The sequence below is a fragment of the Trematomus bernacchii genome, unplaced genomic scaffold (genome assembly GCF_902827165.1).
Source record: "Trematomus bernacchii unplaced genomic scaffold, fTreBer1.1, whole genome shotgun sequence".
NCBI lineage: Eukaryota > Metazoa > Chordata > Actinopteri > Perciformes > Nototheniidae > Trematomus > Trematomus bernacchii.
The window spans coordinates 504,869-520,573 of NW_022987707.1; the positions used below are offsets into that span (position 1 = coordinate 504,869).

Sequence of the window (15,705 nt, forward strand, 5' to 3'; positions counted from 1 at the left end):
ACCAGGGTCAAGCTAAGCTACTCCCCTTCAGACCGACCCCAACTACCCATTCACCACCACCAGGGTCAAGCTAAGCCCCTCCCCTTCAGACCGAACCCAACTATCCATTCACCACCACCAGGGTCAAGCTAAGCCCCTCCCCTTCAGACCAAACCCAACTATCCATTCACCACCACCAGGGTCAAGCTAAGCCACTCCCCTTCAGACCGACCCCAACTATCCATTCACCACCACCAGTGTTAAGCTAAGCCCCTCCCCTTCAGACCGACCCCAACTACCCATTCACCACCACCAGGGTCAAGCTAAGCCCTTCCCCTTCAGACCGACCCCAACTATCCATTCACCACCACCAGGGTCAAGCTAAGCCCCTCCCCTTCAGACCGACCCCAACTATCCATTCACCACCACCAGGTTCAAGCTAAGCCCCTCCCCTTCAGACCGACCCCAACTATCCATTCACCACCACCAGGGTCAAGCTAAGCCCCTCCCCTTCAGACCAAACCCAACTATCCATTCACCACCACCAGGGTCAAGCTAAGCCACTCCCCTTCAGACCGACCCCAACTATCCATTCACCACCACCAGTGTTAAGCTAAGCCCCTCCCCTTCAGACCGACCCCAACTACCCATTCACCACCACCAGGGTCAAGCTAAGCCCCTCCCCTTCAGACCGACCCCAACTATCCATTCACCACCACCAGGGTCAAGCTAAGCCCCTCCCCTTCAGACCGACCCCAACTATCCATTCACCACCACCAGGTTCAAGCTAAGCCCCTCCCCTTCAGACCGACCCCAACTATCCATTCACCACCACCAGTGTCTAGACCCAGGGGGGGGTTCATCAGATCGGGTCTCCCCTCCCGAATGATACTCCCGCACAACGGGGCCTAATCGCCAAAACTCCATTACATTCCTGGCAATAAATATGTGTTCTTCCATCAACACCGTCTCTCCTGATTGAAATACGTTTGTTGAATATGTCAGAGGAGTTGACAGTTTTTCTCCTTCTCTCCTCTCACGTTCTACAACGCTGAAACTGCATTCATACATCTGAACGGCTCAATGGCGATGTTCCTGCTCTGAGTCTTATCTTTTCTGACCTGAGGATCACAAGGTGGCGGTGTGGTTGCTGTACAGGTGAAAGGTTGTAGGTTCAAACCCTGCAGTTGATATACATAGTTATAGCTAACAAAGCTTATTACATTACAGTTTCAAGGCTGGGATTACAAATGTAAAATATGTTGTAAATAATTTTAGGGGTTATATAGGGGTCATTTAGGGGTTATATAAGGGTCATTTAGGGGTTATTTAGTTTCTTTTTCGGGTCATTTAGGGGTTATTTAGTTTATTTTTAGGGTCATTCAGGGGTTATTTAGGGTTTATTGAGGGGTGAATTTAGGGGTTATTTCGTCTTTTTAGGGTTATTTAGGGGGTTATTTAGGGGCTATTTAGGGGTCATTTAGGGGCTATTTAGGGGTCATTTAGGGGTTATCTACGGGTTATCTAGGAGTTATTAAGGGGATATTTGGTGGTCATTTAGGGGTTATTTTAGGGGTTTCTTTCAGGGGGGTTTTAGGGGTAATTAGGGGTTTGTTGAGGGGTTATCTCCGGGTTATTTGGTGGTTATCTAGGAGTTATCTACGGGTTATCTAGGGATTATTAAGGGGATATTTGGTGGTAATTGAGGGGTTATTTAGGGGTCATTAAGGGGTCCTGACCTTTGCTCTTGTTGGTCAGTTTTTCTCCTTAACACAAACTAACCCATGAACTGATATGGGAGCTAAAGATGGAGGAAGACTGGAGATGGCTTCAAACTCATTTCTGGCCAACGCCTAATCTCGTCTAGATTTGGAAGCTAAGCAGCATCTGGCGACAGTTTTTAAAGTACAAGTACCTCTAAATTGTACTTAAGTACAGTACTTAAGTAAATGTACTTTACACATCTGCTTGTACTTAAATATTTCCATTTCCTGCTGCTTTATTTTCTACATTTCAGAGGGGAATACTATAACCTTAGTTACTCTTTATTTATTATAATCAACAAAGCATGTACTTTATAATGCACTGCTCGTCAAGGGAGCGTTCTCAAGCTGCTTATTACAAAGATCTGCTTATTGTACTTTGTAGTGATCACTAATTAACTAGGTTACATAATTCACTCATGGAACTACGGGTTGGGGGTATTGTTTCCGCACGGACACATATGTTGACGGTACCTACTGTGTACCTACTGTGTGCCCTCCTTTCACTTGTAGTCTTGTCTTCCTGGGCTGCGACCCGACAACATGTCTATTTCTGTCGCTCATTAAAGTACCCATTTGCACCTTCGATGCACCGCCTCCGACTCCCTTCTCTCGGCACTACATTGGTGACCCCGACATAAGTCTCGCGAAGGATCCGAGACTGAACCGAACACGGCAAAAAACAAACGCTGTTTTTCTCGAAATGCCGGGGATTTTTGGAGACGTCCGTGGCTGCCACGTGCACACGGACTGAGGCTCGGTGCGCCCCACGGAATGGCTGAGGACGTCGCTCGCCATTCCCGCGACCTGCTAGGTATGGAGGAATTCGACTTCTACCTCATGGAGCTGTTTCTTCGGGACATGCGGCTGCATGTCCAGGCTGCGCTAGCTAACACGGCTAGTGTTGGGCCCCGCGCTTTAGCCGAAGAAGCTAGCCGGTTCTTCCTGGCCGCCCGGCGATTTACCCCTGAGGTGCTGGCCACTATACGCTGCGGCACCTTCCCTGGTGGGGGCACACCGCCTAGCAGAGGCTCCGGGGCCGCCGACGCCGACGACAGCGACTAACGGCCGTCGAGAACGGCTAGCCACGGCTGCTAACGGCTAGCAGCTACCAACGGCTAACGACGACAACTAGCAACGGCTGACGACGACAGCTAACGACTAGCAGCTAGCGGCTATTGACATCAGTCTGTTTTTTTTTGTGGTGCCGGAGAGGAGGTTCGATCACGTCTGGTCGGCCTCGTGTGGATCCTCTCACAATTTCGCCCACCTGTTTTTGATCGTGGACAGGACGACCCTTTTGAGCTTTTTCTGGTGCCTGAGAGGAGGTTCGACCATGTCTGGTCGGCCTCGTGTGGACCCTCTCGCTTTTTCACCACCTCGACGGCGGCTTCGGACGTCGCCCATGCCTTCTTCGGCCCGTGGGTGGCGCACTTCTGGACCCCGTCTCGCCTCGACTCGACGGTTTCGGACGTCGCCCATGCCTTCATCGGCCCGTGGGTGGCGCGCTTCGGGACCCTGTCTGGCCTCTTCCCTCGCCTCGGCGGTTTCGGACGTCGCCCATGCCTTCATCGGCCTGTGGGTGGCGTGCTTCGGGACCCTGCCTGGCCTCACCTCTAACCGCGGCTCACGGTTCGCCTCGACGGCGGCTTCGGACGGCGCCCCGTCTGGCCTCTCCCCTGTCCACGGCTCCCTCCTCCCGGGGACACGGCTCCTTCCTCCCGAGGACTTCGTACCCGCCGCTGCTGTGCCTTCGCCTGCGGCCGGGCAGCGGTCCTCCCTGCTGGGGACCACCGGGATATTCACGCCCGTCCCCACGTCGCAACACATCGACCCTGCTTTCTGCGGCCCCCTGACGACGGCCCGTTCCGGCCCGCCCCCCACCCCCCGGTGGGGATGCCCTCGCCCTCGTTAGGGCCCCTACCCTATCCTGCGGCCCCCTTCCGACGGCCCGTTCCGTGGCCCGGCTCTCGCCTGCGGCGCCACCCTCCTCGGCCCCTGTGGTGCTTCCTCCCGGACGCGAGGATTGTGTCCATGGTTGAATTCTGGGGGGGCTTGTGTAGTGATCACTAATTAACTAGGTTACATAATTCACTCATGGAACTACGGGTTGGGGGTATTGTTTCCGCACGGACACATATGTTGACGGTACCTACTGTGTACCTACTGTGTGCCCTCCTTTCACTTGTAGTCTTGTCTTCCCGGGCTGCGACCTGACAACATGTCTATTTCTGTCGCTCATTAAAGTACCCATTTGCACCTTCGATGCACCGCCTCCGACTCCCTTCTCTCGGCACTACAACATCCTCTATAGATATCTTTTATTAAATCCATATCTACTGTCAACCCACTACTGCCACAATGATCTGAGTATGTTGACACTGTGATGTCACTACGTTTACTTAAGATAAAGAAATATAACCTCAGAGGAAATTAGAATCTAATTAAGAGGACATTAATAACATTATCAGCTGTTTATCTGTATTACATGTACTGCACACTGATCAATATATGACGTTCCACAGGCTGAGTGAGTGTGTGTGTGTGTGTGTGTGTGTGTGTGTGTGTGTGTGTGTGTGTGAGCTTTGATCGGGGGGGAGACGTGAACTCAGCTGACCTGTTCCTGGAAACACTTCACTGGAGGATTATGTAACACATATCAGGTGTGTGTGTGTGTGTGTGTGTGTGTGTGTGTGTCTTACTCAGAATTGATGTTGACTTTGCACTGATTGCTTTAAGTTAGTAGATGTCACGTTCACTGTTTTTATCTTGAGGCGTTTTACTCAGAAAACAATTCAGACTGTAATCTGTTTTATTCTGTTCAAACATCAGAGGTCTGAAGTACTGTACTTAAGTAGAATTTCTAGATACTTGTACTTTACTTGAGTATTTCCATCTTATTCTACTGTGTACTTCTACTCCTCTACAGTTCAGAGGTACATGGTGTACTTCTTCCACAAGCTACCCTGCAGTATACAAAGTCATTCAAACTAGCTGCTCCTTTACCAGCTTTGAGAACACTTTCATGATCAATCATTATAAAACATATCATATATATTATTCTGAAATGGACCAATCTGCACAATGACTACTTTTACTGTTGCTACTTTCACTATATTTTGATGAGAATACTTTTCTACTTTCACTTGAGGAACATTTTGAATGCAGGACTTTTACTGTAACAGAGTATTCCTACACTCTGGTACTTCTACTTTTACTCAAGTACAAGATCTGAGTACTTCTACTTTTACTAAAGTACAAGATCTGAGTACTTCTACTTTTACTCAAGTACAAGATCTGAGTACTTCTACTTTTACTCAAGTACAAGATCTGAGTACTTCTACTTTTACTCAAGTACAAGATCTGAGTACTTCTACTTTTACTCAAGTACAAGATCTAAGTACTTCTACTTTTACTAAAGTACAAGATCTGAGTACTTCTACTTTTACTCAAGTACAAGATCTGAGTACTTCTACTTTTACTCAAGTACAAGATCTGAGTACTTCTACTTTTACTCAAGTACAAGATCTGAGTACTTCTACTTTTACTCAAGTACAAGATCCGAGTACTTTTACTTTTACTAAGAACAAGATCTGAGTACTTCTACTTTTACTCAAGTACAAGATCTGAGTACTTCTACTTTTACTCAAGTACAAGATCTGAGTACTTCTACTTTTACTCAAGTACAAGATCTGAGTACTTCTACTTTTACTCAAGTACAAGATCTGAGTACTTCTACTTTTACTAAAGTACAAGATCTGAGTACTTCTACTTTTACTCAAGTACAAGATCTGAGTACTTCTACTTTTACTCAAGTACAAGATCTGAGTACTTCTACTTTTACTCAAGTACAAGATCTGAGTACTTCTACTTTTAGTCAAGTACAAGATCTGAGTACTTCTACTTTTACTCAAGTACAAGATCCGAGTACTTTTACTTTTACTAAGAACAAGATCTGAGTACTTCTACTTTTACTCAAGTACAAGATCTGAGTACTTCTACTTTTACTCAAGTACAAGATCTGAGTACTTCTACTTTTACTCAAGTACAAGATCTGAGTACTTCTACTTTTACTCAAGTACAAGATCTGAGTACTTCTACTTTTACTAAAGTACAAGATCTGAGTACTTCTACTTTTACTCAAGTACAAGATCTGAGTACTTCTACTTTTACTCAAGTACAAGATCTGAGTACTTCTACTTTTAGTCAAGTACAAGATCTGAGTACTTCTACTTTTAGTCAAGTACAAGATCTGAGTACTTCTACTTTTAGTCAAGTACAAGATCTGAGTACTTCTACTTTCACTCAAGTACAAGATCTGAGTACTTCTACTTCTACTTGAGGAACAGCTTGAGGACCTTATAATATCCGAGTACTTCTTAAACCGATGTAAATAAAAAGACAATGAGACATGTTTTCTGGACTTTTCTTTAATCCTTCATCCGTCCGTTTGCACACCGCTCGACATCATTATCATCATCATCATCATCATCATCATCATTACTATAGTTAAGTGCATACAGTGTGTGTTTCTGTGTGAACATCCTCACAGCAGGTTACAGTCAAATAAGTTAAACCCCTCTCTCTCTCTCTCTCTCCTGTGAAACCAGGTAAATAACGTACGCTTCCTTCTTCAGGACATGAGACACAGCGGGGATCGAACCGGCTGCAAAGAGGCTGATAACAGTGATTCAGACCTTTCTAAAACAGAGTGGCAGGAGGGTTAGTCCACATAATTTAAAAGAGTTCAATATTAAAACGAGAGGAATCTAAAAAGGGGCGTTTCAGGATAGAGAGTGTAAACAGCTCCTTGAGCACCACCTAGCCGTCTCACATTTCCACCGTTTCGCTCTGATTTCGCTCGTGTTTAGTTCAATATGAGGTCTATGTTGAAAGCATAAAGTACCAGACATGTGTCGTCATTAAAACAAAGCGTTAAAATTAAATAAAAGTGATTTTGTTCTTCATTATTCTAGTTTTATGTTTGGTCATTTGTTCAATCGTCTGAATCGCCACCCTGACCTCATTAGACTTTATACAACATAAATAAACCTCTTTAAAACGGAAATGACTAAACATAAAACGGTATATATTCAGTATGTGGCAGATAGATATAGACACGGGAAGAAATACAGTAATAAATGGACATTCATTGATCATCTTCATGAAGTGGCAGATTTGAGGTACGCCACCAGGTCCGTGCGCTCTCCCTTCTTCTTGATGCCGGCGAAGATCATTTTGGTGCCAGGAATGTACTTCTTAGGGTTCTCCAGGTACTCCATCAAGGTGGCGTCGCCCCAAACGATACCTGGGAGGAGGAGAGAGGGGGGGGGGTAAAGACGGAGAGATGAGTCGATTAGGAGAAAAGAGAGGAACATCTGAGAGACCAGGGGCCTCATTTATAACGCCTTGCGTAGGATTCACGTAGGAAGGTTGCTTACGTAGTACAAAGCAAAAAAAAATAGGTACAGAAATGTTCCGACACTTTCCGATTCACAAAACATTGCGTACCGGCGAGGGAAGTGCGTACGGCACTTCCTACGCCTGTTTCCCTTTAGAAATCACAATCGACTCGTAACGCCCATATTTGCCTATAAATAGTCAAAGAAACGCCCATTCATTCATTCATCCATCCATTAATTCATCCATCCATTAATTCATTAATTCATCCATCCATCCATCCATTAATTCATCCATCCATCCATCCATTAATTCATCCATCCATTCATCCATTCATCCATCCATCCATTCATCCATCCATCCATTCATCCATTCATCCATCCATCCATTCATCCATTCATCCATCCATCCATTAATTCATCCATCCATTAATTCATCCATCCATTAATTCATTAATTCATCCATCCATCCATCCATTAATTCATCCATCCATCCATCCATTCATCCATCCATCCATTCATCCATTCATCCATTAATTCATCCATCCATTAATTCATCCATCCATCCATTCATCCATCCATCCATTCATCCATCCATTCATCCATTCATCCATCCATTCATCCATCCATCCATTCATCCATTCATCCATTAATTCATCCATCCATTAATTCATCCATCCATCCATCCATTCATCCATCCATCCATTCATCCATTCATCCATTCATTCATCCATCCATCCATTCATCCATCCATCCATCCATCCATCCATTCATCCATCCATTCATTCATTCATCCATCCATTCATTCATCCATCCATTCATCCATTCATCCATCCATTCATTCATCCATCCATTCATCCATTCATCCATTAATTCATCCATCCATTAATTCATCCATCCATCCATCCATCCATCCATTCATCCATCCATCCATCCATCCATCCATTCATCCATTCATTCATTCTGACTGACTGCATGAAGAAGATCGCAGGAAATTACGATAGAACAGCTAAAAAAGACATCTCACACCGTGTCAGATTTTGGTTATTGTGGGGAGGTGGAGATAAATGATATTGTTTGGTGGATGCAGTTTGAACCAGAGTAGCAGCATGGAGGTCGGATCGTCACCAACATAAATAAATAAGTGGTCCGAAAAAAGTTAATGACAAAAAAAAGACACATAACCTTCCTCAGGCAGTGTGTTTGTCCCGGGGACAGGAGACCCCCCCCTTGATGAGAAACTGTAAGAAATGATGGGGGAATCCCTCCGGAGTGTAGTCATGACGACTGGATCTGAATGATTGTGTTGTATTTGGTGGTTTGTGTTCCAGCTGTCGATCAGCAACTATATATCCATAATCCACCAGTTAAAGGAAATACAATGTGTTGTGTTATATTAGCTGTTTACCACATATGGTGTTCTTAGTTTCCATACCTCCTGGGTTTTACGAGCCACTTATCAAGTCTTGGCAAACGGCATAAAACACGATTAAACGTGATAGTATATAAAACCATGCTCGTATCTACAACCTATAGAAATGCAAAACGGCGTCAGTTTAGACGTAATTCTGTCCTCCTGCTTACCGCATCATTTATGAGAAAACATTTCATAACATTAACACAACATATTCGAGGTGGTTTTAAATAACATATCCGTATTTATTTATTTCTCCAAGTTATGTTTTTGTGTGCACTGAGGAGTCTCAAACAGGCGTTTGTTTCATCATTTTAAGATTGGCTTTAATCAATGTTTGAAAATGAATTCTTCATATTTGATAAATGAGAGGTAACATTTTATTTATGGTATTATTTCCACATATTTCTCTCCATTCTTCCTTCTGCCAACGGTGTCGCAGTTTCTCGTCTCTCCCGTTGTTGTGCTTAGTGCGTACGCATGGGTTAGAGTTTGCGTGGAGGACCGCACATTTTCCCATCAAGTTAGTATTTTATAAATCGCAAACATTGCGTAGAAACTGGCGTACGCCATTTTTTGAGAGTATATCCCTTTATAGATGAGGCCCCTGAGCATGAGGGCGAAGAGTAAAAGGGTTAAGAAGAAACTAAGGTATCAATCAATCAATTAACTTTGATTGACAACCTGAGAGGAAATCTAAGAAACCAGAGCATAAGGCGAAGTTTATATAGATAGATAAGAAAGGGTTATTTAGGGTTTTTAGGGGGTTGTTTAAGGGTCATTTAGGGGTTATCTAGGAATTATTTACAGGTTATTTAGTGGCTATTTAGGGGTTTATTGAGGGGTTAATTTAGGGGTTATTTGGTCTTTTTAGGGTTATTTAGGGGTAATTGAGGGGTTATTTAGGGTCATTTAGGGGTTATCTAGAAGTTATTTACGGGTTATTTAGGGGTTTATTGAGGGCTTAATTTAGGGGTTCTTTAGGGGTTGTTTAGGGGTTATTTAGGGGTTCTTTAGGGGTCATTTAGGGGTTGTTTAGGGGGTTGTTTACGGGGTTATTTAGGGGTAATTGAGGGGTTATTTAGGGTCATTTAGGGTCATTTAGGGGTTTATTGAGGGCTTAATTTAGGGCTTATTTCGTATTTTTAGGGTTATCTAGGAGTTATCTACGGGTTATTAAGGGGATATTTTAGGGGTTTCTTTCGTTTTTTTTTAGGGGTTATTCAGGGTTTGTTGAGGGGTTATCTACGGGTTATTTGGTGGTTATTTGGTGGTTATTTGGTGGTTATTTCGGGGTCAATTAGGGGTCATTGAGGGGTCCTGACCTTTGCTCTTGTTGGCGTCCGTGTAGGAGTATCCCACCCCCTGGCCGGTCTTGCGTCCAAACAGACCCCACAGGTTGGGGCCGACCTTATGTTTCCCCCCTTCCTCCACTGTGTGGCACTGAGCACATTTCTGCACAAACGCCTTCTTTCCCTTCGCTACGTCGCCCATCGTCAGCTGCACAAACACAAACAACAACAACAACAACAACAAGGCAAGGTTATTCATAGAGCACTTTTCAACACAAGGCAATTCAGAGTGCTTTACAAACATGAAACACGTTAGGAAGCAAAGATAATAAAACATGAATAACAGTTACAGCGCAGTGTGAGATGTGAAGATTTCAAAAAGAAAAGTCTTCAGCCTGAATGTAAAAGTAGTCAGAGTTCCAGATGTTTGGAAATCTCCCTCACCAGATTCTCACATTCCTCGACCCCTATTCTTCTTGTGAAATTATAGTTATTTTGACACTTTTCTAACCTTTGTATATCCCTTTCACCCGTTTAGCCTCCCCCCGTTTAGCCTCCCCCCAGACACACATCTCCCCGTGTCACTACCCGATTTGCATCTCTGCCCGATTTGCATTGCATAAGCGCGAGATGGTCTGCCATATTGGACAGCTACATACGGCAACCCAACGACAACATGAATCTGAACGAGAGAGATGAGTTATTGTTATTACAACGTGACTTCACTTTTATTAACAACTCCTTTTATTGGGTTGATTCTCAGAGTACGTGAGAAATGGATTTAACTTCAGTTAGACAGCTATCATACTGAAGAATGATTTACTGTGAATTTATGCTAAGATGTATGGCATTAATAATTTATATCTAATCACATTAACTGTGACTGTCTTTCATTTGATTTCAAATTAAATAAAATATTTTTGTATAGATATTTGAGACGTTTAAGACTCGTGCATGCGCAACGCAAATCGGGCAGAGATGCAAATCGGGTAGTCACACCCTGTTTTACTGTTACCCGAACCCATCTTTGACCTTTAACCCCTAACCCTTTTTAATTCCCAGAATGAGGATATTTAAACAAACAATATGATTTATTATCGTCTCCATGGCCCCGAAATAACCAAAATCTGACACGGTGTGAAATGTCTTTTTTAGCTGTTCTGTCGGCATCTGTGCAAAATATATATATATGCCGTTAATAACTGTGCAATATATACCTGGCTGCTAAATCTTCAGAACTGTTACAGGATGTGTATTTTGTAAATTGTGTAATTCTTCTTGTTTATGCTTCTTCGTTAGCATTAAGCTGTCTTTGGCTCTTTTCTGCTGTAACAATATGTAAGTTTCTCCTCTAATGAATATTAACACAGGGTTTTCCTTTGACTATTTATAGGCAAATATGGGCGTTACGTGAAGTCCGAATTTCGAATTGATTGTGATTTATAAAGGACAACCGGCGGCCATCGTTAGCTGCACAAACACAAACAACTTTAAAGGTCCCATGTCATGCTTCTCCGGTTCTGACCCGTCCCCTTGTGTTCTGTAGCTTCTGCATGTGAACGGTCTGCAGAGTCACAAACCCTCAAAGTACACCCTGTAGCGAGTAAAACTCTAACACAGAGAAGACCTGTCTATGCTGCCCCAGAACGCCTCGTTGGACATTTCTCTTTTTCCATTGCTTTCTTCTTATAGTGTAGTAAGTACAGTGACGAATTGGGTATAGTGACGTAACGTCTCACACACACTCAATCTTTTCTCAGCTGCAGCTCCGCAGATTTCTCAGCCTGAACTCAGACTGAACTCAGACTGAGACGGCGAGACGCGGCGGGGCTCGTTCTGAGCACACACGCAGACTCACAGCCAGGCTGCAGGTGTGTGTGTGTGTGTGTGTGTGTGTGTGTGTGTGTGTGTGTGTGTGTGTGCTCAGGCTGGGCTCAGGCTGGGTTTCGTTGTGTCTCGCCGTCTCGCAGACCCCACGCAGCAACCAGGAAACGACACCAGTAATCCAGCTCACACTGTCCGCTCCTCGAGCCTCAAAGGGCGGAGCAGCGAGCCCCGCAACGTCCCTCCAACACGGCACCCAGACCCCACGCAGCATTCTCATCTGTTTGTCATTACTGGTGTCATTTTCTGGTTCCTAACAAACGCCATTGTAAAACATAATCACTGATGATCAGCTGTAACGGTGGTGGACTCATCAGAACAGAGTGGGCGAGCTGACTCAAGCCGTGTAGGACAGAGAGTGAATACACATACTATAGAGATGCTGTTTGAGAAACCAATGTGAGTTTGGAACATTGAACAATGTCAATCTATTCTAGTAGACCTCAACAATGGGATTATGATCAGTAGAAATGGCCATGACGTGGGACCTTTAAGTCAGGGGAATGACATGATGTGTAGACATAAAACCCAATATCACAAACCACGTGTGTCTAAATAAAACAGATTGAAATATGTGTCAAAGGTCATGAGAGAAGCTAAATACTAGTATATTAATTCAGCAGCTTGTTTTCTATTCTTAGTCTCAGTTATGGCAGGAATCTCATTCTCTTTCTCCCCGGCGACACGTAGTGAAGGTCGTTTGGGGACAAGATCCGCTAACAAGACACTGAGGTCATTTCAGGGAAATCTGACATGAATATAAAGCGGAAACAGATCCAAATAAAAAGCCTCGGCTCATGTTACTGTATATGGAGTACAACAAAACGTAGCTTAAGATCTGTCAATGATACTGTGGAGGAAAGGCTGTAAAAACCTGCAAAAAAACCCGTCTATTTCTCAGTGTGTGTATGTATGTATGTATGTATGTATGTATGTGTGTCCAATACCAGGGAAGCCTTTACAGTGCATACCCTTCCTTTAAATAGGCTTCACTATCTCCTACAATACATGGAAGCTTCCAGTATGAAGCAGTGCTTTTCAAATTAAAAGCTCAAATGTCATTTAAAAAGGTACACACACACACACACACACACACACACACACACACACACACACACACACACACACACACACACACACCACACACACACACACACACACACACACACACACACACACACACACACACACACACACACACACACACACACACACACACACACACACACACACACACACACACACACACACACACACACCACACACACACACACACACACACACACACACACACACACACACACACACACACACACACACACACACACACACAACAAGTCGTGACTTTCCCTCCCAGCACTGAGGTCATTTCAGGGAAATCTGACATGGATATAAACTGGAAACAGCTCCAAATAAAAGCCTCAGCTCGGGTTACATCACAAGAAAAGGGGTTGTGAAATAAGGGAGCAAAGATTGATGTACTTAGCTTAAGATATGTACATGATGAAACTGTTTAAAAGTGCGCAAAAACCAGCTTTTTTTAAGAGTATGTGGGTGGGTGTGTGTGTGTGTGTGTCCACTCCTTACACGACCAGTACCAGGGAAGCCTTTACAGTGAATACATAACCAGCCATTAGCTTCACTATCACTATCTCCTACAATAAATGGAAGCTTCCAGTGTGTAGCAGGTAGCGCTTTTCAAAACAAAAGCTCAAATGTCATTTAAAAATGGGTACACACTACACACACACACACACACACATTGCTGTCCTACAAGAAAGAAAACCCGCAGTGAGGAGAACACGACTCACAACTGAGACAAAAAGGGATTAATATCGCCAGTTGCTGAACGTTATCTATGAGCAGTTACATATTATTAAACGGTATTTTCCGCCCATGTTATATCTCGCACTTTTGTCTATCAGGTGTTAACGTCCAATCCCATTCCCTATAATACTACTATAAGATAAAGATAGCATAGGTACCACAACCCAGACAGGCTTTTAATAATCTAACATGGCGGGATACCCCTCGCACACATTCTTCCCATCAAGGACACACACATCATAAAGTTAAAAATAAGCTTCCATGCTCTTATTTTGAAACGTAGGCTTTTTATTTTCTTCTTATCCGCGCTTATACTTTGATATTACGGTAACCCTCTTTACCCTAGCTGCTAGCAAGGTTAGGGTTCAAGGATGCTTCAATGTCGGCGTAGTTAACGAACACCTTTACTGCCAGGAGAAGACACTAGGAAGGACATTAAATATATATATTTAAAACAACAATTAAATCCACCATTTAATTAACAGTTTGAGTAGAATCAAAGATGGATTTACGTAAAGAGAGTAACCGGCGCGATGCACCAAAATGGGCGGCCGGTAGCTAACCGTTAGTTCTCAGCATCTCTTCCTCTTTGATCCTTTATATTGTATTTTAGCATAATTTAAACACCAACACACCCACCCTCAGTGTCTGTTTGATATACAAGCTGAGTATGAAGTGTGATCATTTACCTTTTGGTGGAGATATGCGGGGATAAAGCAGGTTCTTCTCTCGGCTGATGGTTCCTCTCTGTCGGAGAGAAGGTCACTTCACTTTAGAGGCACCGGCTTTCGACGTCATCATCAATCACGTGAGCGGCGATTACGTTAGAGATCCCTACGTCGTAGATTCATTCCGGGCTGCGTACCATTTCTATAAACAGACATTTCCTTACACGACTTTACATCATTAAACTCCATTAAATCGTTTTGTTTTAGGGTTCACATGAATGAAATACATATTAATAAAATACTGATAGCTATATTTGAAATATAATGCTGAATCTCTTCATTATTCTTGTAAAAGGTAAGCCAAGGACACTAGGAAGGAAGCGATACACATGTGTTGGGATGCGACCACGCATTCCCTAGCTTCCATTGTGGAGCAAGAGGCACCTGCTGGAGTATCCTTACAAGGGCATACATTGAAAAAGCGAAATACATTAAATTAATAGAATAAAAGGGAATAAAATAGTTTAAAACATGAACAGATCTAAGTGCAAGTCAACATAAAATAAATATACAATTAAGTTACATATGGGTAATTCAGACTTTTCCAATTATATTCCATTTTATAATGTTTGTGTTTCTGGTAACATCTTCATAAATCTGACTCTATATGAGACAAACATCTGGTTAGCGACACATTGGAATAATTAAGCTATTTTACACGTACATTATTATTTTATGTGAATAAGACAACAATTAATGGATTCACATTTGCTGTAAAATAACTTTAGATAACTGTAGGATCATGTAACTAACTCCCTATACGACAGTTTATATCATAATAACACAGATAAAGTATAGGCTGCTTCAGTAAAAGGGTAAACATATACAATGTGGAGCAGACTAGCAATCTTAACAATAACATTTAAAAGTAAATTAACTATTTAATAAAACTAAACAAAAACGGGTCTTAACATGTTTTAAAGGTGACCTCGGACAGACGGTCAGGGGTCACAACCTGAAATAAATGAATTCAAAATGTTTTCAGATAACTCAATCAAGTCTAAATGCATATTATTGTTAAAGGGTGAAACTGAAAAGAAAGTTTATATCCATTGTACTCTGTACACACACACACACACACACACACACACACACACACACACACACACACACACACACACACACACACACACACACACACACACAGACAGACAGACAGACACACAGACACACACACACACACACACACACACAGAGAGACACACACACAGAGACACACACACACACACACACACACACACACACACACACACACACACACACACACACAGACAGACAGACAGACAGACAGACAGACAGACAGACAGACAGACAGACAGACAGACAGACAGACAGACAGACACACAGACACACACACACACACACACACAGAGAGACACACACACAGAGACACACACACACACACACACACACACACAC

General features: G+C 43.3%; 1 protein-coding gene across 1 annotated transcript; it reads right to left on the bottom strand.

Annotated features, from left to right (window-relative positions):
- Positions 1-6,156: 6,156 nt before the first annotated feature.
- Positions 6,157-14,393, bottom strand: LOC117490913 (cytochrome c). The gene is made up of 3 exons (XM_034140688.1): positions 14,248-14,393; positions 9,881-10,055; positions 6,157-7,050 (listed from the first exon to the last, which is right to left on the bottom strand). Exons 2-3 carry the CDS (start codon positions 10,047-10,049, stop codon positions 6,905-6,907), a joined length of 315 nt encoding a protein of 104 aa, XP_033996579.1. The 5' UTR covers positions 10,050-10,055; positions 14,248-14,393; the 3' UTR covers positions 6,157-6,904.
- Positions 14,394-15,705: the final 1,312 nt, after the last annotated feature.

Bases quoted from the DNA above. Each gene is read 5' to 3' on its own strand.
- LOC117490913 (XM_034140688.1), bottom strand. From the start codon at position 10,049: ATGGGCGACGTAGCGAAGGGAAAGAAGGCGTTTGTGCAGAAATGTGCT. The intron at 7,051-9,880 runs GTCAGGACCCCT...TCCTCCTCCCAG, and splicing joins GGACGCCAACAAGAGCAAAG to GTATCGTTTGGGGCGACGCC.